General features: G+C 51.3%; 1 protein-coding gene and 1 long non-coding RNA gene across 4 annotated transcripts; one reads left to right on the top strand and one right to left on the bottom strand.

The window, feature by feature from the left end:
• The first annotated feature begins 343 nt into the window (after positions 1 to 343).
• On the top strand, positions 344 to 25131 carry Numbl (NUMB like endocytic adaptor protein). Of its 3 annotated transcripts, none has more exons than XM_047529999.1 (10): positions 344 to 535; positions 3928 to 4012; positions 6005 to 6144; positions 7254 to 7328; positions 7418 to 7492; positions 8519 to 8659; positions 17506 to 17695; positions 19580 to 19882; positions 22253 to 22375; positions 23084 to 25131. In XM_047529999.1, exons 1-10 carry the CDS (start codon positions 512 to 514, stop codon positions 23743 to 23745), a joined length of 1818 nt encoding a protein of 605 aa, XP_047385955.1. In that variant the 5' UTR covers positions 344 to 511; the 3' UTR covers positions 23746 to 25131. The 3 variants fall into 3 exon arrangements, with proteins under 3 accessions (XP_047385955.1, XP_047385954.1, XP_047385956.1); XM_047529998.1 differs by having other exon boundaries at positions 19577 to 19882; XM_047530000.1 differs by lacking the exon at positions 344 to 535 and adding an exon at positions 790 to 808 and having other exon boundaries at positions 19577 to 19882.
• Positions 18013 to 26755, bottom strand: LOC124967564 (uncharacterized). Its single transcript, XR_007105549.1, has 3 exons — positions 26715 to 26755; positions 22256 to 22665; positions 18013 to 18771 (listed from the first exon to the last, which is right to left on the bottom strand). It is a non-coding gene; the product is annotated as an uncharacterized LOC124967564 (long non-coding RNA).

Below are 26755 nucleotides of genomic sequence, written 5' to 3'. Positions count from 1 at the left end.
GTAGGGTTAGCAAGAAGATTTGGGGACAGGGGCTGCAAGGCGCCTCCTATAGCAATTCTTTCGGACGCAGAACTGAAGGGGATCTGAGTCAGAGGTCACAGAAGGCAAGGGAACCCAGGCCTGAACCGACCTGCGGGAAGGACTCAGCGGGGCTCACGCCTGCTCAGCCGGACCCGGCCAGTGGGCGTGGCGGGGCGGTGGCTGCACTGGAGAAGGCGGGGTTGTTTGAGTTTGGGCGGGGCCTGGAGGGTGGGGCGGGGCCTGCTTTGCATATACAGCAGGCGGCCGGGCAATGGGCGGGGCTGAGGCGGGAGGGACGCTCCCCGCCCCCGGAACGGAATCCTCCGGGGAGCCGAGCTGGCTCGCTCGCGTGCATCCCTCACCATCCCCCGACCCCGGGCCCGGCCGGCGTCAGACCGAGCTGCCGTTGCCACCGCCGCCACAGCAGCAGCAGCACTGGGGAAGCCGGGCCCAGCTGGGGCCGCGGGAGGCGGGGGCGCCCGGGCCCTGGATGTCCCGCAGCGCGGCGGCCAGCGTGAGAAGGGCGGGCGAGGGGGGCTTGGGTCGGGGGCGGCGCCGCTGCTGATGTGGCGGAGGGTGGGAGGCGGCCGCGGCGCCCGGATGGAGAGAGGATGCCAAGGCTAGAGAGGGTGATCCTGGGTGGGGGCGTCTAAGAACAGAACCCCACCAAACCAATCCCTAGAAGATGGGGGGTCTCTGGCACAGTCTCTCTCTTGGCGAGGCCATGGAAATAGGAATTCTGGGCACAGATCACCCCAAATCAAGGGCAGGGGAACCGAGAATCTAGGTACAACTCCCTAGGCAAGGTTTTGGGGTCGGGGTCTGGGCTACAGCCCCCATATCAAGCCAAAACCTCCAGACACAGTCCCTTCCCATACTTGCCAGAGGGGGTCTCCGAGCACAGCCACCCGCTAGGCAAGGTCTTGAGAATGGGGTCCCTGGTTATGGCTACCCCACCAAGCCAAGGCCTGGGGGGATTCCAAGCACAGACTGCCCCCACTGGCCTCAGAGGCTTCCTGGGCACAGCCACCCCCAGTACTTGGACAGCGTCCCAGGCACATCCCCTTCTCAAAACAAGGTCCCTGTGCCTGGGACTCCACCCCACCCCACCCTGCTATAATAAGGAGAATTTCAAGCATCTTCCCACCCCCGCTTGAACAAGGGTCTCAGGACACAGGTCCCCTAGGCCATCCCCTTTGTCCCTAAGGCTGCCCAGCTAGCTGTCCAAGAGAGGCCCCACCCGCAGACAATGCACAGCCTCCCCCTCCCAGACCTGGCCCCCCAAGCTCCAAGGATTCAGGCTGGGCTGGGGGGTGGCTCTCCAGGGACCCGCTGCAACCCTATCTGTCTGCAGCTTCTGTGGTGGTGAGGGCTGCTTTGTGCGTGGAACCTGGGGGGAAGGGGGGAAGCAAGGGATGGGGAGGTGGCTAGGAGTGTGACCCCATGTTTGTGTGACTGTGTATGTGCATGCGCTGCAGCTGGCGACGGAAGAATCAGTGTCATATGTCTGTATGCTTGTGGTTGTATGTGGTGGTGTCTGTGTGTGACCCCAGTATTGTGTGACTGTGTGTGAATGACAGCGGTTCACTGTGCAAAATCCTCTACTTTTTAGTCTGTTGGTGTTCGGGTGGGTGCATAGTTTTGACTGTGGTTGTGACTGTGGTTATGTCTTTTGTGACCCTGTGTTTGTGTGCCTTGGTATATGACAGCATATGTGTTGAGTCTTGGGTTGGGCATACATGTGACTGAGGAGGTGGGTGGAGTTGAGACTGTAAGTGAGTTGTGTCTATGACCCCATGTCCATGTGTGACTCTTCCAATGACTGAGAATATTATGGTTGGGCCTATAACTGATTTTATATACATATGTGACACACTACTATGTGGGTGACTGCCATGTATCTGAAGTCACATTGTGCCTGTGTGACTAGGATTGTGTGATGGCACTGTGGGTGACAGTGGTTGTGTGTTCCTAGCCATGTTTATGTGACTGAGGTAGTATTGATACTACATCTAGCTGTGTGTATAAAACTGTATACGTACAGTCTTGCATGTGTGATTTTGATTATGCATTTGACTTGGTATCTAAAACACAGGCTATTAGGAAGGGTCATTTAATCGTGTGTGACTTGAACTATGGATGTGTCTGTGTATACTGGTGCCAGATACCTACGTGGATGTTCAGTGAGTGTGTGTGTGACTGTGGCTTGTTTTCCTCTATGTGCGTAATCTGTATGTCTGTGACCCCAGGTGACTGTGTGTGCTCGTGTCTGTGTCCTAGTCTGTGAGAGTGTTTGTGTCTACAGCTGAGTGTATGTGTATGTGTGTGCACATGTGTGTGCTGGATCACCTGTGTTCAAGTCTCTGATTTGGTTACAAGGCAACTGGACCCTGACTGTGTACATGGCTCTGTCAAGAACCGTGACTTTTATGTAAAGCCACTTACAAATGTATGTCTGGGTCACTGCATTTCTCTGTATGCACTCAACTGTGTACTTGTGATATAGGAAATTGAAACTGTTCTTGTCCCCATGTGTGAGATATTATGTGTGTAGGTGAGGCTGTGACTCTGTGTGCCTGTTCTCATGGGGCTGCAATTAGATGTGGCCACATACCTGTCTATGTAACTTGAGGAATTGCAGGAAGAGAGACTGTGATGATGTGACATGGTACCGCTATGTGTGGGACACTGACCATGACAGATGGCTGAGTAACTTGGATACTGTGCGTACACCACCATTTCTGGAATGTGTGTGGCCATGTCTGAGGGTGGCGTCCTTGGGGATGTTTGTCTCTAGGTGGTCGCATGCCATGCCTTGCGTGTGTATGCCTGTTTCTCTGTAGTGCACTGGCTGTGGCCATCATTGTCTGTGTGTGGTTATGTAGAGAGGACCGTTGTATAAGAGTGGCCATCACAGAAGATGGACAGATACTGTGACCAAAGGTGAGCATCCAAGAGTGGGTATGAGTGACTGACTGTGTGACAGTGTGTAACAAAAGAGGTGTGTTGGTGTGATGGACACGGTTGAGTTTGCATGTCCACGTGCAGCTGTGGCTGTGTGGGACTGTGGGGCTTTGCGAGATCAAATGTGCATCAGCCTATTTCTGCACCCAGATGTCAGTGTGCAGCTTGGAGACAGTGCGTGGCTGCAGTGTGTGACTTACAGGTGACCAAATGGGTGAACTGTGGCTGGGTGTGATTCTGTGGGGGGCCTGTGATGTGGGTTTCTTGGGTGGGTGTCTGAGGAATCACAGCTGTCATTGGGTGTAGTGGTACACTCCCTTGTGGGTGTGCCTAGACCCAGCTCTTTGTACGGGGCTGAGAAAATAGGAGTGACCAGTATCAGTCACTGGTGTGACCCAGTGTCTGTGGTAGGGACCTGTCACTACATATGTAGATGAGTGTCCAGGGTAGAGCTATATATGTCTGGGAACATGAACATGTGATGTTCACATTGGCAACTTCTGTGGCCATGACTGTCACGGTGTATCTCCGTGACCGGAGGTGTGTAGCTGTGATGGATGATGTCTGCTTGTAACTGAACATACAGTGACAGGTGCTAAGGACAACTGTAGGCATGAGTTGGCTGCATATGTGTGACTGTATGTTTGTGCGTAGCCCTAGACATGTGTCTAGGATAAAGCCACTCCCCCAACACCATCCCCTTGGGTATCAAGGGCCTCCTGAGGCCAGCACATCCCCAACAGTGCCCACCCAACACACCTACTCATTCCTGGGCCCTTAAAACCAGGTGGCTGATCTCCCTGGTAACAGTTGCCTTGACAACCAGGGTTCTCACCAGGGAGCCTGAGATGGAGGGGTTGGCTGAAGTCCAAAGGGGGGTGAGGGGAGACCTGAACCCCACCCCAAACAAACTTCTTACCTTCTCCTCTCTCCCTCGGGCAGGGCGGACCCAGGAGGCCTGAGCAGCGTTTGCCCCCAGCCCCCTGTGGGGCCCTGGGGCCTCCTGAAACCTTCAGGACGGAGTCAGGTGAATGCCCAGCTTGGGAAAGGGCAGGAACTGGGTGGGTTCATGGGTCAACCTAGCACAACCAGAGGAACAGTCCCTGCAGTCACACAGGTTTAACTGCATTCGTGAGTGAACACCTTGATCATCACCCCTGCATGCTCAGTGACCATCATAGGCCCCGTCACAGACACACAGCCCTAAACGCTCTCACATACCCACTGGCATCCTCACACTCACTGTGAGTGTGTGCAGGATCACTCGGTCACAGACTCACACGTCCATGGCGTAACCTGAGACGCACATACACATGGGCGATGATCTCTTCAATCTGCAGACATGCTAACAGTGACAGGCACACCTGAAGGTGTGCTTAGGAGCTCTTCATTCACACTAGCATGCAGACACGTGCTCACGTGCACTGATCTGCACACACATCCCCAGACAACACCAAGACTCACAGGCAGCCACAGGCACTTGCCAGGTGCACACTGTCAGATACGTGCTCTTGAGAAATGTACGTGGACACAGTCCCCCAGACAACATACACAGACCTACAGGGTTTTTAAAAAAATTTTTATAGTATAGATGGATAGCATGCCTTTATTTTATATGTTTATTTTTATGTGGGGCTAAGGGTGGAACCCAGTGCCTTACACATGCTAGGCAAGTGCTCTGTCACTGAGCTACAGCCCCACCCCAGACCTACAGTTTTATAGACAACAGCCACACTTTTGGACACAGCCTCACAAACAGCACTCATGGGCCCAGGCTTTCCAAAAAAGCTACACTTAGGTACCCAGTCTTACAAACAACAGTTAGTTCTCCCATAGACAGTAGTCACAAGTCATGAACACAGTCGCAAAAGTATGCACACCTTCACACATGCACCATTGAATTACAGACATATCCTCAGAACAACACTCAGATACCCACACTAAGACAACACCACATACTCTGACACAGACACACCCTCACAAACCATAGCCACAGTCATACAGTCTCACCAACAACCGCTCTCCTCTTGGAAATCAGCACGGTCTTGTGAATATCTGTCACAAACCGTATTCAGAGGCTACAGTCATCAAGGACAATAGAACCAACTGTTGGATACAGAACCCCTCACAGTATTCACAGATACACACCCTTGAAAACGTCCATCCTCAGACATGGATCCTTCTGGACCGCCTTTTGAACAGTGTACACACGTTCACAGGCAGTGGTTGCACACTCAGCTAGACTCCCTCGTGGACACCATTCCGGATATACCATCACACACTTGCTTTCATAAGCATAGAGAGTCCCCATCTGCCACTGGTGTTTCCAGTCCTGGGTGTCCCCTCACCCTCTTCCTGGAACTGTCCATCATAATGGCTTATCAGTCAACAAAGACTGCCCTAGCAGGTGGCCACCTCCACCCTCATCACCGTCCCCCATACACACACACACACAGTCTTACCTCTGACTGTTGCAGGCACACACCACCCAAGAGGCCTTGCCTCATCTTGACACAGATTCCAAAGAGGAGCTGTTGTCTCAGCGGTACAAAGACAAGCCCCCATCTCCCTACCCTGGACCTTCTGAACCTCCAGACTCCCACACCACCCATCCCTGACCCATGCAACCCCCACACCCAGGCCCTCTGATCGTCCCATCGCCTGACCTAAAACTCAGGACCTTGTGACCCCTGACCTCTATGCCCTCTAACCCCCATGCTTTCCAGTGCCTTGACCTCCCCTCCTTTGGATCCTCATGTCGGTCACATTTCCAAACTCCAAATCCCCAAGTCTGTGACCCCCAACCCCCTGCCTCAGGCCTCTTTGCCTCTTAGTCCCACATTTTTTAATCCCTATTACACAACTCTCGAATTCCTCTTTCTCGTGTCCCTGGCTGGAGCTGCTGGTCACATGTCCCCTAAATGCCATGTTTTCTAGCCCCTTAACCCTACTCAAGTTATCTGATCTGTTTACGTTCTGCCCTCCTTCCTTGACCCACACCGCTGGCCCGCGTCACTAGACGGGGCAGGCACCATGAACAAGTTACGGCAGAGCCTGCGGCGGAGGAAGCCAGCCTACGTTCCTGAGGCATCGCGCCCGCACCAGTGGCAGGCAGATGAGGATGCGGTGCGCAAGGGCACGTGCAGCTTCCCGGTCAGGGTGAGTGGGCGGGGCACAGAGAGGGGCGGGGCCTGCTTTGCGCACTTGGTATCCTGGGGTTCTGGGCCAGATCCCTAAAGGCCCTGTGCTGTGAACTGGAGACCTTACGTTCTCAATTACCTGTGGAGCCCATTCGAGTGGAGCCTTCGAAGCTGGTATTAAAAGCCAGGACCTCCTGCGAGGGTCATCCTATTCAGTGGGGGCTCACAGTTTTTTTGTGGCATTTGCAAAGCTCCCCGCCGCCCCGGGCTTTCTGGCTTAGACAGCCACAGTCCTTTACAGTATACACCACACTCTGGGAGACAGCAGGATTCAGGGCATGGGCTCTTCCTGGCTGGGAGTTGATCTTTCTCCTTTGCCTGATTTTCCCCTCCCCAGAAGCAGGCCCTGAGTGTGAGGGGTTCATCTGGGAGGTGCAGGAAGTGCTGGTGGCAAGGAGGGTAGGAGGGAAGGTGGCCAATAAAAACTGTGTTATTGAACTATAACTGGGGCAGTTCAGCTTCCCTGGCCCTTGGCACTCGGGTTGAACCCAGGGGCACTCTACCTCTGAGCTCCACCCCCAGCCCTTTGGATATTTTGCCAAGGCTGGCCTCAAACTTGTGAACCTCCTGCCTTGGCCTCCCAAATCTCTGGGATTAGCACATCACTGGGTCAACCTGGGCAGCTGAACTTAATCCCTCTGAGGAACCTGAGAAGCAGTCACCCCACCTGCTCAGGAGGGAGTTGGGACATGTGTGCCCCCACCTCCCATCAGTCACTGCAGGGGGAGGGGGCACTGGCCCAGGCTCTTTCTACCTGGGGTGGGATGAGAATAGCAGCCTGACATCCTCAGGCACAGAGATGCAAACACTGACACTCAGAATAACACTGACGGGTTAAGGCCTGGGGACATAGCAGGACAGGAACCCTGACCATACAAGGTGCTTTGGTTTCTGGTCTGCATATATGGGCTAGGAATAGAATGTCCTCCTGGTAGAGCTGAAGTGCAGAGTAAATGAATTAAGGCAGATGGTGTGCCTAGAACACTGCCTGATGCGTGGTGGATGCTCAGTGAACACTGAGCACTATTGATCACTATGCTTATCTCGTTCTCCCATCCCCCACCCAAGTACCTGGGCCACGTGGAGGTGGAGGAATCCCGGGGAATGCACGTGTGTGAAGATGCTGTGAAAAAGCTGAAGGCGGTGAGTGAGGGGCTGGAGCCAAGGAGGGAGACAGGTCTGCCAGAAAGAGGCAGCCCTAACCAGGCTTCCCTCCCCCACCCCCACCCCAGATGGGCCGGAAGTCCGTGAAGTCTGTCCTGTGGGTGTCAGCCGATGGACTCCGAGTGGTGGATGACAAGACCAAGGTAGGAGGCCTGCGGGGGTGGGGTGGGCACCACTGGGCACCTCTCCTGCTCAAATTGGGGCTGAGGACACCTTCCCACCCACTCTGGGATGTCCCTCCCTCAGGAGCCTCCTAGACTACACCATGTGTTCCTGCAACAACTTGGCTCTCGTCAGAGTCCTAATTTAGGAATGAGGACTATGGTTATTTGTGAGTTGGTATCGAGTGGGTGAGAGCATGGACCTCAGCACCAACCCACCCACACACCAGCTGGGGGACCCTGGGCAGGAGATTTAACCATCCTTTGCCTCATCTAAAGAGTGTGGCTCATAACAGACCCTCCATCAAATGAGAAAGTACAAGCAAACTGTTTAAACCACTGCCTGGCGCATTGTAAGTGCTCCTGCCCATAAACGTTAGCTGTTATGTGTTTGTTGTCAGTCTGCCCAGCCAGACAGGAGCATCATGGGACCAGGAACTTGGTATCTGTCTTTGTTTCTTTTTCCCTTGTTTTGTGGAGCTGGGGGTGCAACCCAGGGCTTCTTGCATGCTAGGCAAGTGCTCTACCACTGAGCTACACCCCTAGCCCTAGGTATCTGTGTTTTCCATTGTGCTTCCAGCACAGAGACTGCCCGAGGAGGGACCCAGGACATGCTGAGAGTTGCACGGCCAAAAATAGTTTTGTACACACTGAACACTGTTCCCTGCCTTTTTGCCTCGTTAATACCTCTCCCGGAAGCTTTGCCTAATTCCCCACAAGCACCGGTTCTTGGCTCCTGCAGAACCTCAGTGCCTCCCATCCAGGCCCTGACCCACCTGTCTGTGCCTCCCTTATTAGAGTTTGGTTGTGACTCTGGGCCGTCTCCACCTCGTGGTGGATCTGACTTCCCCACTGAAGTGGGAGCCTCTGGCAGACAGGGCCCACAGTGTCTCCGTGACTGCTGGGTTCCCACCTGTTCAGGATGATTTAGCACAGACACTAAGGGAGTGTTGCATGAATACCTGAAAGACAGTTCACATGCTCTCCTGGCCTCCCGGCCCCTCCCAGGATCTGCTGGTAGACCAGACCATCGAGAAGGTCTCCTTTTGTGCTCCTGACCGCAACCTGGACAAGGCCTTCTCCTATATCTGCCGGGACGGCACCACCCGCCGCTGGATCTGCCACTGTTTCTTGGCGCTCAAGGACTCTGTGAGTATCACCAAAGGCCATCAACTCCTCCCCGCCTTTCTCTGGCATGTCCTGGAGTCCCAGCAGCTGCATGGACTCTGCCAAGTTGCTCACCTCTCTGTGCCCGGTTTTCTCATCTGGAGATGGGGTGTCCTCATAGTTTCTAACTTAGAAGATTCTCGTGGGACTTGTGTGGGTTCATACAAAGCATTGGGAGCGGTGCCTGGCACAGACCAAGCACTTAGGAAAACTCAGTTATCATCTCCCTCGTTACCAGTAGTTCTTCGTGTGTGTCATAAAGGCACAGATGGTCAGTGCACAGCTGTGAATTTTGGCTTATGTATAAACCTGACCCAGATCAAGTTATAGTTTCCTGCCCCCAGACGGCTCTCCTGGGTCCTTCTCAAACAACACCCCCAGGGCATCTGCTCTTCATTCAGCCTCAGTACATTCACCCCGTGATTCTTCATATTTTAGGGGCATCCAGTCCCCTCTGAAAATCTGATGAAAGCAGGAAACGGACCCTCTTTTCAGAAGTATTCTACAGAGTTAGGCTACTGAGGCTGGTGACAAAAGACTCTCAGATACTGTGATTTCAGCAAAATAGAAGTTTGTTTCTGTTCCATGTGAAGGAAATCCACACACAGGAGAGCAGCACTGGTGTGGCTCCTGCAGAGTGTGGCTCTGCTTTGGAATCCAAGATGGATGCATGCGATCCAGCCTTCACGTCTTCATTCCAGTCAGCACAAAGGAGAGGCATGAGGATGGGCAAGCCTTCACCTCTTTAGGAGGTGCATAGCCCTTCCAGTTACATCCCATTGGACAGTACCTAGTCACATGGAAATTACCAGCTGCAAAAGATGGTGGAAAATTTAGTCTTTGTTATATCCTGTCCCCTGGTCCCTGACTTCAAACCCTACGCAACTCTCGTAAGAAGCCCGTCTCTTTCTCCTACATTAGCTCATGTTCCCTGGTTGCTAGCAATACAACCTAACCTGGCTAATTTAAACCCAGAATGAGATTCATGGAAGGATATGAGGAATCACACAAAACTGAAGGGTACTCAGAAACACCATGTGTCAGAAAGGGAGAGAGCAGAGCGGCCTTGGGACATTATGGCAGAGGGAAGCTTCTTCAGGGTGCTATGGTGAAAGAAATCTACAACACTCTGGTTTTCGATTCTAATGAGAGAGCATGGAATTAGCCTAACTTGGGTCACTGTTTTCCCTTGGCCCAGAGAGGGTGGAGCACCTGGGTTGGCGTACATAGTGTCGAAGAGGACATCCCCAAAGGGAAACGGACCCGTTATCAAAAGCAGGGGGAGTAGATGCTGGCAAGTGACGCCACACCTGCCCTTCATAGATCCTACCGTCCTCCACTAGGTGTTCTGCATTTTCTTTCCTTCATGTTTCAGATATCTCCAATCTAAAGAGCTTTGAGCCCCAGACCTCCCTAGAACTGAGACTTTGAGAACTGAAATCAGAGGTAGAAAACAAATTTGAGAGCATCACTATTGATTAGTTGGTATTGTGTATTGCGTGGTGCCTCCTGGGGTCCGGTGTAGAGGTATCAGAAACCCAGAGACCATGGCGACTGCTGTTTGCTGAGCCCAGCAGAACAAGTAGTGGTCATATCAATTATTGATTTCTCAGGAACATTGTGGCTTAAACTTACACCACTCAGTTGTTACCTTTCATGGTTTCTGAAACAAATCTGGTTCCAAAACATTTTTCTCACTCCTGAGAGAAATCCCATAACCATTAAGTTCTTACTCCTTGTCCCTATCCCCACCCCCAAAGTTCCTGGCAACTGCAAATCTGCTTTCTTTGGATTTACCTATTCTGGATATTTCACTTAATGGAATCATGTAGTATGTGACCTTTCACTTCTGGCTTCTTTCACTTGGTATGTTTTCAAAGTTCAACCATGCTGTGGCATGAATCAGAGCTTCCATCCTTTTTATAGCTGAATAATATTCCATTCTATGAATGTGTACCATGATGATCTTTTTATCCCTCCGTGAACATTTGGGTTGTTTTTGCCTTTGGCTGTTGTGAACAGTGCTGCTATGGACATTTGGGGACAAGTATTTGTTTGAATACCTGATAGATCAGGAATTTGGGGGAAAGTTCAGCCAGGTGGTTCTGGATCCAGGGTCTCTGATGCCACTGTTTCAGACAGTGCCTGGGGCTGTAGTCTCAGGACCTTTCCACAGGGTCTTTCTTTTCTTTTCCTTTGTTGAATCCAGGTGTGCTCTGCCACTGAGCTACATTCCCAGGCCTTTTTAGTTTTTATTTGAGACAAGTTGTCCAGGCTGGCCTTGAACTTGTGGTCTTCCTACCTCAGCCTCCTGAGTAGTGGAAATTACAGGCATCTTTCCAGCATGGAGCATTCAGAAGACCTCATGGCTCCAAAGTGAGTTTCAAGAGAGGAAGAACGAGGAAGCAGGGGGAGAAAGGAGGTGGGGGGAGATAGAGAGGAAGCGGTATCATCACTGGACTCCCTCTTGAACGTCACCAGCGTGGCTCCCTTGGTACTGCCATTTGTCCATTCAGTCACAGAGGTCCTCCCGGGTAAGGGGAAAAGGACACAAGACTTCACCTTTGATGGGAAAGTGAAAAGTTCTGGAAGAGCATGTGAGCCAGAAATTTGTCATGGCTATTTTTGGAACTGCCCACTGCCATGTGGTTAGGGGTGGATTCAGTGTCCAACCACCTGGCCGTGTGTGGGACTGTGGGCACAAATGACGTCTCCCCTCTGGGGATAATAGCGGTGGTTGCTCACAGGTTCATTGTGGAGGCTTCATTAAGATCACACACAGAAAGTTCTAAGCAGAGTCCAGAAGCAAAGGGTTCAATAAGTTGGACTATTTAGGAGGGAGACTCAAGCTATTTGGGGATGAGAATCAAAGCTAGAGAAGAGCAAGACCATCTGCTCTGGGTAGAGAATGTGACTGTGGGTGAATTCTTCCCACTTCCAACCTTGAGGTTTTAAAAATTAGCAGTGGAATCCCCAAGATTCCTTAACCTCTTTTTTTCTTAGGTGAAATTCACATAAAGCCAGTCATTTTAAATTGTATGGTGCAGTGGCATTTACTACATTCACAATGAGGCTTAGCTGTCACCTCCGTCTAGTTCCAAGACATTTTCCTCACCCCAAGAGAGCCCCTGGAAACTGCTCATCTTCTGCCTTCCTCTATTACCTGTTTGGGATATTCCATTTAGCGGAATCTTGTGACATGTGACCTTTTCTGTCTGGCTTCTTTCACTTAGCATGTTTTCAAGGTTCCTCCACGTTGCGGTGTGACTCAGAGCGCCAGTCCTTTTTATAGCTGAATAACATGGCATTGTGTGCATGTGGACACATTTTGTTTATCTATTCATCCCTCCATGGACATTGCGGGTGCTTTTGCCCTTTGGTATTGTGAGCAGTGCTGCTGTGGACATTTGTGTGCAAGTATTTGGTTGAAAATCTGTGTTCAGTTCTTTTGGGTATGTACTTAGTAGTGGAGTTGGTGGTTATATGATAACTCCCTATGTAATTTCTTGTTCTTAAAATTTTGAATTTCGATGAAGTTCAATTTATTGATATCTTTTTTTATGTTTTTTTGTTGTGGATGGACACAATGCCTATATTTTATTTATTTATATGTAGTGCTGAGAATTGAACCCAGTGCCTCACACTTGCTAGGCGAGCGCTCTGCCACTGAGCCACTAACCCAGCTGCCCATGTAATTTCTTGAGAAATGACCAAATTATTTTCCACAGCAGCGACACCATTTTGCATCCACACCTGCAATGAATCAGGGTTCCAGTTTCTCTGCATCCTTGTTGACACTTCTTATATTCCTTTTATAAAATCATAACCATCCTAGGTGTGAAGCAGCATCTCATTGTAGTTTGATTTGCATTTCTATGATGGCTAATGACATTGAGTATGTTTTTTATGTGTTTATTGGCCATCATGTCTTCTCTGGAGAAATGCCTATTCCATTCCTTTACCCATTCTTAAATTGGGTCGATTTCATTTTGGTGTTCAATTGTAAGAGTTCTTTGTATTTTTGGATACTAGATCCTTATCACATATATGACTTGTAAATATTTCACCCCATTTTGCCATTTCATTTTCACTTTCTTGAGTATCCTTTGATACACAAATATTTCTTTTAATTTTCTTTTTTAGTTGTAGATGGATACAATACCTTTATTTTGTTTATTTTTATGTGGTGCTGAGGATCAAATCCTGTGCCTCATACATGCCAGACAAGTGCTCTACCACTAAGCCAAGCCACAGCCACAGCCCCACAATTGTTTTGTTTGTTTTGTTTTGTTTTGTTTTGTTTTGTTTTGTTTTGTGGTGCTGGGGATTTGAATCCAGGGCCTTGTGCTTGCAAGGCAAGCACTCTACCAACTGAGCTACATCCCCAATCCCCACCATTGTTTTTTAATATTGCTGAAATACAACTTGTCTGTGGTTTTCTTACATTTTGGTATGTGATCCACTTGAAGTGCATTTTTGCCTTGCAGTGCTGGGGATTGAACTCAGGTCTCACACGTGCTAGGCCAATGCTCTACCACTCAGCTACATCCCCAGCCCTTGAATTAATTTTTGCATATGATGTCAGATATGGGGTCAACTTTTTTTTTTTTTTTTCCATATGGATATCCAATTTTCCAAGCACCATTTGTTGGAGAAGCTATTTTTCCCCGTTGAACAGTCTTGGTAGTCTTGTTAAAAATCAATTGACCAGTAGGGCTGGGGAGATAGCTCAGTTGGAAGAGTGCTTGCCTTGCAAGCGCAAGGCTCTAGGTTCTATCCCCAAGTACCGCAAAAAAAAAAAAAAAAAATCAATTGACCATAGACAGATGGGCTTATTTCTGGGCTCTCAACTCTATTTCATTTGTCTGTGGGTCTGTCCTTATGTCAGTCCATGCTGTTTTGACTATGATTAGCAGTGCAATAAGTTTTGAAATCAGGAAGTATGATTCTTCTACTTTATTCCTTTTCAAATTTTTTTTGGCTATTCTGGATTCTTAGAGTCCCATAGGAATTTTAGAATCAGTTTTTCCATTTCTGAAAGGAGCCCATTGGGTTTTTTGTTTGTTTGTTTGTTTTTACTGGGGATTGAACCCAGGATACTTAACCACTGAGCCACATCCCCAGCCCTTTTTTATATTTTATTTGGAGATAGGTCTTGCTAAGTTGCTTAGGGCCTCGCTAAGTTGCTGAGGCTGGCTTTGAACTCACAGTCCTCCTGCCTCAGCCTCCCAAGCCAATGAGACTACCCTTGTGCGCCACAGTACCCAACTCCCATTGGGATTTTGACAGGGATTTCATTAAATCTGTAGATCACTTTGGGGAATATTGCCATCTTAATCATATTAAATCTTCTAATTTATGAACACAGAATATCTTTCTGTTTATTTAGATCATTTTTAATTTCTTTCAGCAATGGTTTGTAGTTTTCAGTGTACAAGTGCAAGACATGTACATTGAAAACATTTATTCATAACCATTTTATTCTTTTAAATATTCTTATAAACAGAATTGTCTTAATTTCATTTTTGGATTATTCATTGCTAGCATGTAGACATACAACTTAGTTTTGTGTGTTGATCTCATATTCTGCAATGTTACTAAATTTATTAGCAATAATTGTGGAATCTTTCAGGATTTTCTATATATAATACCATATCTTTGGCAAACAGGGATCATTTTACTTCCCCCTTTCCAGTTTGGATGCCTTTTCCTTTTCTTATCAAATTTCTCTTTCTTATTCCCCGCTTGCAGTTCTGGAGATAGAGTCCAGGGCTCACATATGCTAGGCAAGTGCTTGCCACTAAGCTACGTCCACAGCCTTAAATTTTATTTGAGACAGCGTCTCACTAAGTTGTCCAGGTTAGCCTCAAATCTGTGATTCTCCTGCCTCAACCTCCAAGTCACTGGGGTCACACTGCCCATGGCTCTAATTGTTCTTACTAGAACTTAATAACAAATAGAATTGGTAAAGTCGGAGCTGGGCATGGTGGGTGGCCAGTGATTAGTCTAAGCTGCTCCTGAGGCCGAGTCAGGAGAGTCACCTGACCCAGGAGTCCAGGGCCAGCCTGGGCAACATAGTGAGACATCCATTTCTTTAAAAAGTGGGGGTGGGGAGGATTTGGAGGTGTAGCTCAGTGGTAGAGCACTCCCCTCCCTGGGTCTGATCCCTGGCACCACAAATTAAGAGTATTGATGAAATCAGGCAATCTCGTCTGCTCCCAATCTTAGATGGAAAGTTCTGTCCTTCACCATGGAGTACCATATTAGTTGTGAGCTTTTTATAGATATCCCTCATGAGGTTGTGCAAGTTTCCTTCTATTCCTGCTTTGTTGAGTGTCTGTCATAAAAGGACATCAAGTTTTGTCAAGTGTTTTTTCTGTATCAATTGAGATAGTTACTTTTTTCCCCCCTCATGTGGTTTACTTCCTCTTAATTTGGAGCATTACATTGATCGATTTTCTCATGTTGAACCAACCTTGCATTGCTAGTAAATCCCACTTGGTCATAGTGTGTAACCCTTTTAGTATGCTGCTGGGTTCAACTTGCTAATATTTTGTTGAGGATTTTTGTCTTCGTTTAACTTTCAGAGATGGCTGAGCATTCTTGGTTAAGAAACCTGAGTTAGATAAAATGCCATGGTAGTCATTGAAACGGATGTGTTGCTGTCTCATCTGAGCCCCAGTTTCCTCATCTGTAAAATGGGTTCACAAGAGGGTTCACTGCCTAGCTCTGTTGGGAGGATCCCAAGAGAGATTGCACATCAGGGTTCAACCCAGGGCTGGACAAATTTATGCTGACATCTATGTGGTATTTCCTGTGCCCAGCTTTGTGCTGAATGCCTGGCATATATTAGTTCACATAATTCTTGATACAACTCTGCGAAATAGGCACTGTTGTAACCCATGTTTTATAGGGAGGAGACTGATATTGGGAGGTGAAGTGATTTTCTCGAGAACATAGCTGGGAAGTGGGAAGCCAGCATCATTCCCAAGCTGCTGGGCGCTGGAACCTCACAAATGGGCTCTCAAGAATGGTAGCTGACATTTCTCCCCAATATTTTATTATAAAGTTTTTCCAAGCATGCAACAAAGTCGATGGACTTGTACAGTCGCCCACCCCAGCTCTTGCTGTTAACATTTGCCTGGGCTTGCTTTACCACACATCTGGCCATCTTATATGCATTTCCAAGCTGCAGACATCAAAATCTTCACCCTAAACACTTCAGCATGTGTTCCATTAGGTAGGATTCATATTTTTCTTTCAAAGTAAAATACATGCTTGTCTTGGTCAGTTCAGCCTGCTGTAACCAAATACCACAGACTGGGTGGCTTAAAAACACAAGCATTTGATTCTCACAGGTCTGGAGCCTAGAAGCCCAAGATCAGAGTGCCAACGTGGTGAGGATTCTCTTCCTGGTTTGACATGGACTCCTTGCATGGAGGTGGGGGGGGATCTCCTCTTTTTCTTTTTCTAAGGCTGCTGATCTCATCACAGGGACCCCACCTCATATCCTAATCACCCTCGCTGTCACCTCCACATACCACTGCATTGAGGTATTAGGGCTTCAACATACGAATCTGGCCAGGCGCCGTGGCGCACGCCTGTGATCCCAGCAACTTGGGAGGCGGAGGCAGGAGGATCGTGAGTTCACAGCCAGCCTCAGCATTGGTACTAAGCAGCTCAATGAGACCCTGTCTCTAAATAAAATACAAAATAGGGTTGGGGATGTGGCTCAGTGGTTGAGTGCCCCTGAGTTCAGTCCCCAATACCCCCCTCAAAAAAAAATGAATCTGAAAGGGGACACAAACATTCAGTCCATAGCAACGCTATGCACATTTGCTGAGTTCTGACCGCTGCATACGTCTGTGTGACCAGCCCCTGTCAAGGTCTAGAACATTCCCACCACTCCAGAATAGCCGCTCGTGCCCTGCCAGGGCCATCCTGACCCCTCTCCTGAAGCAAGGATGTTTATCTTTGCTTTCCCTCTTTTGCCACTTCTAGAATTTTACGTGAGTAGAGCCGCGTCTGGCTTCTTTTTGTGAGGGGCTGCATTTGTCTTTCTGAACTTTTCTTTCCCCCTCTGTGCTGGGATTGCACCAGGGCACTCTACCATTGAACTACACCCGCAGCAGGGTCTCACTAAATTGCTGAGGCTGGCCTTGACCCTAAGATAGCCACCAGAGTACCTGGGATACACTCAGTATGATTTTATTTGTTACTGGGGAGTACCAGGGATTGAACTCAGGGGGCGCTTCAGCACTGAGCCACATCCCCAGCTCCCCATGCCCCCTACCTACCCGGCCTTTTTTTTTCTTTAATTTTGAGACAGGGTCTAACTGAGTTGCTTAGGGCCTTACTAAGGCTGAGTGCTTAGTGAGGCTGGCTTTGAACTTGTGCTCCTCCTGCATCAGCCTCCCCTACAGCAAGATTACAGACTTGGCCTGGCTGTTTGCTTTGAGCAGTGGTTTCGCTGTTGCTCAAGCTGGTCTGGAACTCCCGGCGTCAAGTAATCTTCCTGCCTCAGCCTCCTGAGTTGCTGGGACTACGCTGACTTTTTTTTTTTTTTTTTTCCCTTTCATTCCTTTTGTGGTGCTGGGGATGGAACCCAGGGCCTTGACAAGCATTAGGCAAGCACTCTACCACCGATCTAAACCGCCAACCCAAAGGACTGCAATTTGTAATCCTGAGCACGAGGCCCAGAGAGGGGAAGGGACTCATCTGGGGGGCAGATGAGCTCCACCTTCTAATGGCGGAACCCTGGACTCCTGGCCTCCAGCCCTCCCGTCTGTGGGACATGTGTCTCTAATCCCAGCCACCTCTCCGCACAGGGTGAGAGGCTGAGCCATGCCGTGGGCTGCGCTTTCGCTGCCTGCCTGGAGCGCAAACAGCGACGAGAGAAGGAATGCGGGGTCACCGCCGCCTTCGACGCCAGCCGCACCAGCTTCGCCCGCGAGGGCTCCTTCCGCCTGTCCGGGAGCGGGCGGCCGGCAGAACGCGAGGCGGCGGACAAGAAGAAAGGTGGGTGCTGCCTGGCATGGAGCGGACACAGGTGGGCTCCCCGTTTGCTGGGGTCAAGTAACAAGGCAAAGGCACTCTGCTGCTGGCTGCAAAGTTTGGTTTTAGTTTATAAAGGCTCTTCAGTCTGAGTTCAGTCTTGGAGCAGAGTGCTGCAGGCCAGGACCCAGGCAGAGTTCAAGTCTTGGTGCCCCAGGGCTCCTGGCCTATCAGGAGTATCAGGACCTGCAGAGTCCACTGGCTGGATGATGGCCAGCGTTTATAAAATGCTATAGAATAGAAAATATCAGAGTACAGTGCCTATCCAGGTTAAGTATGATATAATGGTACATTTATTTCATTGTGTGTGGATGGGTTAACATATAAAAGATATATCTCACTTTATATCTTACTTGGAGTTGCTATTCAGAAAGAATGAGAGCAGGGGATGTGACAGAAATAAATAAGAAACAATGCTCAAGGTGCAGTGCTTCTGTTTACAAACGTTTCTTTTACCATTTACATAGGATGTCAGAACTTAACAAAGAATGTTGTTAGGTGCTTTTGAATTTGCAAAGGGTTTGTTCCCAAAGGACATGCTAATTTTCAGGTACTTTGCATCGCAAAAGGCACTTCACTGTTTGCACAGACAAACAGGAGTTTACAGTGAGGTCTGATTTGCTGCACATCTCACAGTGTGCTGCTCCTGCTGCTGCTTCTGCGGCTGCGCTGAATCACCGCCTGGAGGCACTGCGTTTTAACAGCTCTGAAGCAGAGCACTGTCCACAGAGTTGTTTATGAAGCTTTTGTTGGATTCCAGAGCATTGAACGTTCACTACCTTAACTGACCTTCCCAGGAGGCTTGGGGAGGTAGCCTAGGGATGTTTATCCCAGGTCTCTAGTTGGGAAACTGGAGCCCAGAGAGGGGAAGGGACTTCCTGAGGTCACACAGTGAGATGCAGGAAGAGGTGGTTTCCCGGTCCAGCTTGTCCTGAGCTGTTGTTTCCATGGCCCTGGCGCATCTGGGTAGGCTCATCACCTCATGATGGAAGACGTGTCCTGGGTGACATCCCTCCAGCGGGTACAGCTCTGGTGAGGTCCTGTTTGGAGGAGTGTGTGTTTGTGGCTTGGTGTAGAGAGTAGGAACCTGCCCTTGAGGAGCCTGCCTGTCATGCCAAGTGGGAAACCAGGTTTCCCAAAGGACAGTCCCAGAGTAGAGGGAGCTCAGAGTGAGGGGCTGGAACAAGCTGGAAAGCTTCCCAGAGGACGAAGCGCACCAGGCCCGGTCTAGAATGACTGGTGGCAAGGGAAGGAAGAGGGTGAGAGGCAGGGAAATGAAGATAGGGACAGAGTGAGAGAGACAGAAAAACCGCACGCTGAGGGAAGATCAGCCGAGACCTGCAGGGGCAGGTGAGGCGGCATGTGAAGCACAGACGCCAGAGGTAGCCTGCCCTGACCTAGTGGGGTCACTTGGGCAAGTCACTGGCTTTGTTGACTCGGTTTCCACATCTGTAAACCAACAGTGACCTGGACCCGGTGGGTGGTCATGTGGGTTGAGTGAATGAATACTTGTGAAGCCCCTGATACTTGTTTGCACATCAAATAAGTGTTTGTAAATTATCAAAAAGAAGATAGTCTCCGAGGGAGAAATGACCAGAGCAGTGGAGGAAGACGGATCAGGGACAGAAAGCTAGAGAGACACAGAGGGTCAACCATTTGGGGAATGGTTCTACAGGGGCCTCCTCGGAAAGGTGATCTTAACTTGGGTGGGGTGAGGGACATTTCAGGGCTCTGTCTTGAGGGCACGCAGCAAGGAAGACAGCCTCGGGGAAGGGGCAAGAGGCCCTGCGGGAGAGGCCTTGACTGCAGGTGAGACATCTAACCCCAGACTCCCTGTGTCTCCAGCAGAGGCAGCAGCTGCCCCCACCGCGGCTCCCGGCCCTGCCCAGCCTGGGCATGTGTCCCCGACACCAGCCACCACGTCCCCTGGTGAGAAGGGCGAGGCAGGCACCCCAGTGGCCACAGGCACCACTGCAGCTGCCATCCCCCGGCGCCACGCCCCTCTGGAGCAGCTGGTTCGCCAGGGCTCCTTTCGTGGGTTCCCAGCACTCAGTCAGAAGAACTCGCCTTTCAAACGGCAGCTGAGCCTACGGCTGAATGAGCTGCCGTCCACCCTGCAGCGCCGCACTGACTTCCAGGTGAAGGGCACAGGTGAGCCCTGGGCTCAGTGGGAAGGGGCTTCAGAATCAGCAGTATTTGACGTGGGCAAGGGGTAGAGGAGAGGTGGTACACATCGTCCCTGAGTAGCACTGTCTGCCAGGGGCAAGGGCTAGGCAGATGGGATGAGTCATGATCAATTAACAATGTCTGACAAGGGCAAGGAATGGAAGCTAGGTAGCACAAGTCTTGATTTTTTGGCCATGGTTGCTGTGGGGAGGGATAGCAGAAAGGTGTCACCAGTATGATCGGTTAGCAGTATCTGCTGGGGTTGAGGGAAGGGAGCAAAATGGCGCATGTCATGATTGGTTAGGAAAATTTGCTATCGGCAGAGAAGTTTCCATGGGCAAGGGAAAGAAGAGAAGGAGCACAGGTGTCCTTTCTTACTCGGGAGTAGACTCAAGCATCATAGTCTAATGCTCTTCCCAAGCATTTGGCCAGTAGAGCCATGAGCTCTGGCCAGGTGAAGGATAGAGGTCCTCAGGCCCAGAGCAGAGGAGGATTGTGATGGATTAGCATTGTCTGCCTAAGGCAGGAGAATGGCATCGATCATGAACTCCTAATAATGTCTGCCGTTAACAAGAAAAAGAAGAGAGTTGGCTTACTACATGATTAGTTAGCAAAGTTTGCCACGGGCTGGGGAGAAGAGAGACTAGCCGGTGTTGTGCCTTTGCCCAAAGGAAAAACTCAGAATTTGGTCAGTGGAGCCATGAGATCTGGCCAGGTAAGGGGCAAGGTGAACAAGGAACTCAGTGGGGAAAATAGCATTGTATTTGATTATCGTCTGCCACGGGCTGGGGAAAGGAGAGAGGTGGCAGGGTTTTGCCCAAGAGAGGTCTGCTTGCTCTCCCAGCAGTCTGGGAAGCCATGTGCTCTGTCCCACTCTCCCGCTTCCAAATGTCAAATCTGGGGCTTCTGCCCCTTATGGCTTGGGGATTGGTGTGGAGGGTGTTGATCTGTGTCCGCTGTTGAGCAGATGCCAGTGCACACTGAGGATGACGCACGCTTGCTCTGCGCCCCGCAGCATTCCAGGCTGTCACACCCTCGCATATGCTGTCCTCTGGCAGCCTGACATTAAACGCCACCAGGGCCCTCACCAGGCTCCCTGAGGAGCGCAGGCTTGCGGGCTCTGTCCAGGAGCCTCACGTCCCTGTAGCCCGCTGCACACTCGCTTGAACTTGCCAGGTAGAAATTTCAGACACACAATGTCACAATCTTGCACACATGTCACACACACTTGGAAGTCACAGACTTAGTTACAAACGTGCAGAAATGCCACATGCTCAGAAGTCACATGCCCAGATTTACACATGCAAACTACACATCTGGATTCACACACACTTGGAAGCTACCCATGTAGATTCGTGCAGACTCACATACACACACACCCCTCTCCATCACACAGGCGAAGTCACTCACATTCACACGCAGGAATGGCACGTCAGAATGCCACACACGGAATTCCAGTCCCACTCAGCGCCACACGCCTGTTTGCATGGACACACTGTCTTCGTGGATAGTGACCTGGAAACCACATGGCCCCCACCTGGTCCTCACGTCACACGTGCTGCCACAAGTGCTGCAGTCTCTTCTTTCTGCATCCCACATGCCCACTTGGAGATAGTCACTTGCTAAAATGTCACAGATGCTTGTCATGCATCACCCGTGGCAGCCCTTTGCTTATTTAGAGGGTGCCTTCATTCCTCCCAAGCCCTCAGTGGGCCACCGGGCCTGCTCGGTGTCCTCTCTTGCTGGCATAGGTGCACCACTGCCTCATGATGTGTGTGTCAGGCGGCTGCATGGGTGGCCAGTAGGACACGTGATCCCCAGGCAATGAACAACGTGGGCCAGCATCCACGCTCCTGCCACACGGGCAGTGGAATGCATTTTTTAAATTAATACATGTTGTTAAACATTTTATTTATTTAATGGGAGGAGGGCGTAGTGGGATCGAACCCAGGGGCATTCTACCACTGAGCTGCGTCCCCAGCCCTTTTTACTTTTTTATTTTAAGACAGGATCTCACTAAGTTGCTGGGGCTGGCCTCAAACGTGTGAGCAGCTGGGATTACAGGTGCATTACTGTGCCCAGCCTGTTAAACGTTCATTTTAAACATCTCTCTGGTTTGTGGCCACTTGCATAGATCTTGGGTTTCTTGATTTGGGGTCTGTGCCACTGTCAGTCATCAAATATCACATACCGACTTGACCGTTTACCACTCCAATGTCACACACACACACACACACACACACACACAATGACTATAGGGTGGCCCTGCCAACCCACACACCTTGGTGCAGGGAAAGGGCAGGGCTGCAGCAGTGCCCAGGCCTGTGTTGACCTCTGCCTTTCCTGACCTCCCAGTACCTGAGATGGAGCCTCCTGGTGCCAGTGACAGCGACAGCATCAATGCTCTCTGCACACAGATCAGCTCGTCTTTCGCCAGTGCCGGAGCAGCAGCATCGGGACCACCATCTGCCACGACAGGTGAATCCTTTGGGTGTCGCCCCGCAGGACAAAGCAGTGCCTCCTGCATTCCTCTTCTCTGTTCAGGGCTGCCTTGGAAACCCCAGGGATCCTGAAAGGTTCAGGGTTGGAATCATCAGTCATCTTAGAGCCACGGATCAATGTAGAACAATGGGATTGGCTTAGAACCGTGGATCAGCTTAGTCCTGTAGGATCATCTTAGAACATGGTGCCCGTGACAGTGACACTCAAAGACGCGGGTCCTCCTTGAACCTCAGAATCTCACACAGTGTGAATGTAGACCTCTCGACCTGTAGAAAACACAGACTTAAAACTGTTGAGTCTCACTGTGCTGGAGCAGTAAACTGAGAGAGATCCATGCAGCCTTAGAATCTTAGCCTTATAAAATAACATTCTCAGATTATTAGAATCAGAGGTGATGCTCAGAGTGGTTACTGTCAGGTGTGGCGCTGACCAGTGAGAAGAGCGGTGGGGCTGGTGAACATGGGGCACAGAGCCCCAGAACTGTGTTCTGCAGACCTATTTTGTGGTCCAGAGTAGTCAAGTCACTTGCCCAAGCTCAGCACAGCCAGCAAGGAGCTGAGCTGGCTCTCAAAGGCAGACATCTGGCTCCAGAACCTATGCTCTCATCCCAGGCCACCCCTGTTCCCAGCCTAGGATTCTTCCACTGCAGCCTTTGTCCCTCACCTGCCCCTGTCCTCTCTCCAGGGACTTCTGCCTGGGGCGAGCCGTCCGTGTCCCCTGCAACTGCCTTCCAGCCTGGGCACAAGCGGACACCTTCAGAGGCTGAGCGATGGCTGGAGGAGGTGTCCCAGGTGGCCAAGGCCCAACAGCAGCAGCAACAGCAGCAGCAGCAGCAGCAGCAACAGCAGCAGCAAGCAGCCTCGGTGCCCCCAGTGTCCACCATACCCCCTGCCCTGCAGCCCTTCCCTGCCCCTGTGGGGCCCTTTGACACAGCACCTGCCCAGGTGGCCGTGTTCTTGCCACCCCCACACATGCAGCCCCCATTTGTACCTGCCTACCCAGGCCTGGGCTACCCACCCATGCCCCGGGTGCCTGTGGTGGGCATCACACCCTCGCAGATGGTGGCCAATGCCTTCTGCTCTGCTGCCCAGCTCCAGCCCCAGCCTGCCACCCTGCTTGGGAAAGCTGGGGTCTTCCCACCCCCTGCTGCACCCAGTACCACTGGGGGCCAGGCCCGTCCACGCCCCAATGGGGCCTCCTGGCCCCCAGAACCTGCGCCAGCCCCCGCCCCTGAGTTGGACCCCTTTGAGGCCCAGTGGGCAGCATTGGAGGGCAAACCCACTGTGGAGAAGCCCTCCAATCCCTTCTCTGGAGACCTGCAGAAGACCTTTGAGATTGAACTGTAGCTCAAGCTGCCCTGCCCACCCCGCCACCCTGTCACCCCCAGGTGCACCACACCTGGGAATGGAGGCACAACTTCTCCCCTAGTCCTGCTCCCTGGGGCCACGCCCCTCAATGCCCCTTCTAAGCCCTCCTCTGCACCACTCCCACACCACTACAGAACCAACGTTGTGAAGCCCAGGTTGCGACAGGATGGAATTCAGGGATGGACCCAGCCTGGCTAAGGGAGCCATGTCACTGCCAGATGTAGGCTGGCCATGCACCCTCCCCTGCCCGGACACCGGGATGGCCACATTCCCAAGGATGCCATGGTTCAAGCTCCATTTCCCAGTTTCTGTTGCTGACCTTTCACCTTCCAGTGTTGGGCAGGATGAAGGAGGGATACCCATGTAGGGGCTCTCCTGGGCCCCACAAGCGTGCCCACCCCAAGTCTGGTCACCTCCTCCCCCATACACAGCACAAGTGAGGGCTCCCCTCTGCCCTCGCTGCGTTCACTGCCAATGCTGTGCTCACCCCCACTCGGGGCCCACATCTGTCTTCCAGGGGGCCAAGGTCTCATGGGGGCAGGGCCAAGCTGGGGGCCCAGAGCTGAGGGAGGGGGGAGGGAAGAAGATGCTCAGTTACCTCATGTTGGTACCCGCTGGGGTGGGGTCCCAGAAGAATGGGAAGGGGTGCCTGGCGGGTACTTTTCTATCTTTTATTTCCAGATTTTTTTTGTATCTAAACTTGCAGATTTGTATTATACAAGGACAGCCAATAAAGGAAGAATATAATGGTGCCCCCGGGAAGGCAGGGTGTGTGTGTAGGGGGTGTGGCCACAGAGCCTTTCCTCCTGAGTCATCGTCTAAAACAGGAGCAAGGAAAAGGGTCTCCCTGAGCAATAACCTCTGAGTCATAGCTAGGGATCAGGTACCACTGACTCAACACCCTCCACGTGGGTGCTAAGGGAAGCCCAAAATTAATCGCCCTGTTTCTAGACCAAGGTATAAAAATCACAAGTTCTGAACTGCTGCTAATTGCTTCAGTATAAACATTCTAGAGCTGGGCATGGTGGCACCACCGTAGGCTCAACTATTTGGGAGGCTGAAGCAGGAGGATCACTTGAGGCCAGGAAGTCTGGTTCAGCCTGGGCAACATGAGGGAGAACCTGTCTCAAAAAACAAAACCACCTAAATAATTGGTTTGTAATAATGTGTCTTTGACCACACTGGCAAATTCTTGTCTTGTCAGTTGCATTTTCCATACTTTAAGCCAGACTTTTCACCTGATGTGGCAGCATGTTATTTTTAAATCTCTCTATTGTCTTCTGGGTTCCTTGATAAAATCTATAAAATAGATTTTTTAAAAACATGTAACAAATTATATGTTTAATTATAGCTCTTTAAAATGAGGTGATTGATTTTGTGCAACTCAATGTTCTATCCCCATTTGAGAGCTGGGTAGGTGGAGTAAGTGGCCCAAGGTCTCAGGAGCTGGGATTTAAACCCAGCCTCTGGCTCACCTTGGGCCCTTTGTTAAGCCACTAGGCCGGGAAACACACCTTAGGATCTGTTTTTTTTCTTTTCTCTTCCTGGACACCCTTTCCCCACACTGCACCTTTTCCAGGAAGACACACTTCAGGCCTCAATTCAAATATCTCTTCCAAGGCCTGGAACCCATTCCATCCTTTTAGTCTCGCTCAGACAGCCCTTTCACACTTCAGACTGAATCAGGAGTACCCTTTAGGCCCTCGTGCCTCCCCAACCCAACTGATCACTCCCTGTGCTTCCCCCATCCCCACCCTGACCCTCTTTACCTGTACCTCCCCCATCCAGGCCCTGACTCATTCTGGGCTGTCACTATCCTGTGGCATGTCTGTCCCACAGGAGTGTGGAGAGGGGAGGGTCCTGGGCTGTCCCAATCTCTGCTGCATCCCGGCACAGGGCCAGGCTCAGAAAATGCAGTCTCAGGTGCACACCTCTGCCAGTCACTGGGGACTTAGTGGGCTGGAAAGGGCCTAAAACTAGATCAGACATTGTTGGAGCTGCGGGACAGAAGGGGAAGGGAGGGCTGCAGCATCCGGTCATCAGGGATAGGGTCAAGGCCAGCCACCAGTCCCCCACGAATCACAGGGACTATTCTTCCTGGGTCCCAGGTGATCTTTCCCAGGTCTCCCCGCACAGCAATCCCACAGGTGCAGGTGGCAAGGGGAACCCTCTAGGCAGTGCCACAGTCCACATCTCCCGAGGACTTCAACGGGCTCCTCTTGGCCAGATTCACCATCTTGCCCCACAAAGCCCTGGACGGAGACCCTCACTCTTCACAGCGCTTCTCTGCAGAGGACGCAGACCTCAGTATACCTTCCTGTGCCCCCTCCAGGCTTAGGCCCCCTGAGAATAGGAGCGGAAACCCGACTTTAGGCTCCAACCGACAAGGGTCGCCTCATCGCCCCGCAAACGCCTCGTGCAGCTCGCAAGCATCGGGGTCATTTTGAGGGAATGTTCTCTCGCCCGGGTCCCGCTCCCCTCTCCAGGCTCTTTGGAAAACCCCGCCCCTCGTGTCCCCTTCTCCTCGGAGTTGCCAGGGGCAGCACGGGCTGCTCGATCTCGGTCCCGGGGGTCAAGCTCCGCGCGCCGCTGCGCTGCCTGGGTTTCCGGCCTCCCCGGCGCCTCCTGACCCGCTGCTTCCACCGCCCCACGCGTGGCCACCACCACCTCAGCGGTTGCGATTGGGAGACGACATTCCATCCGCGCTCCCGCGGGGCCACGGGACAGCGCCCCCGCGCGGCGGTCCCAGGGCCCGACTCGTGGCTCTGAGCTGGAGCCCAGCGGAGGCTGCAAGGCGGAAAACCGTGGGCGGCCGGGCCGGGGAACCGGGACTGGCATCGCAGCAATGAACATTACCCTTCAGGCCTCAGCTCAGCCGTCCCCTCCTCTGGGAAGTCCTCCCTGATTCCCCCAGTTTGACTCCTCTGGGCTCCTCTGCTCCAGCATACCTGCCTGCGCGTCCCGGACCTCGCCATCCCTCCCCCATCCC

This window comes from Sciurus carolinensis, chromosome 16 (genome assembly GCF_902686445.1).
Source record: "Sciurus carolinensis chromosome 16, mSciCar1.2, whole genome shotgun sequence".
Taxonomy (NCBI): domain Eukaryota; kingdom Metazoa; phylum Chordata; class Mammalia; order Rodentia; family Sciuridae; genus Sciurus; species Sciurus carolinensis.
Note: the sequence above shows the minus strand (reverse complement) of the source record. Positions and strands in the feature narration are given on the sequence as shown.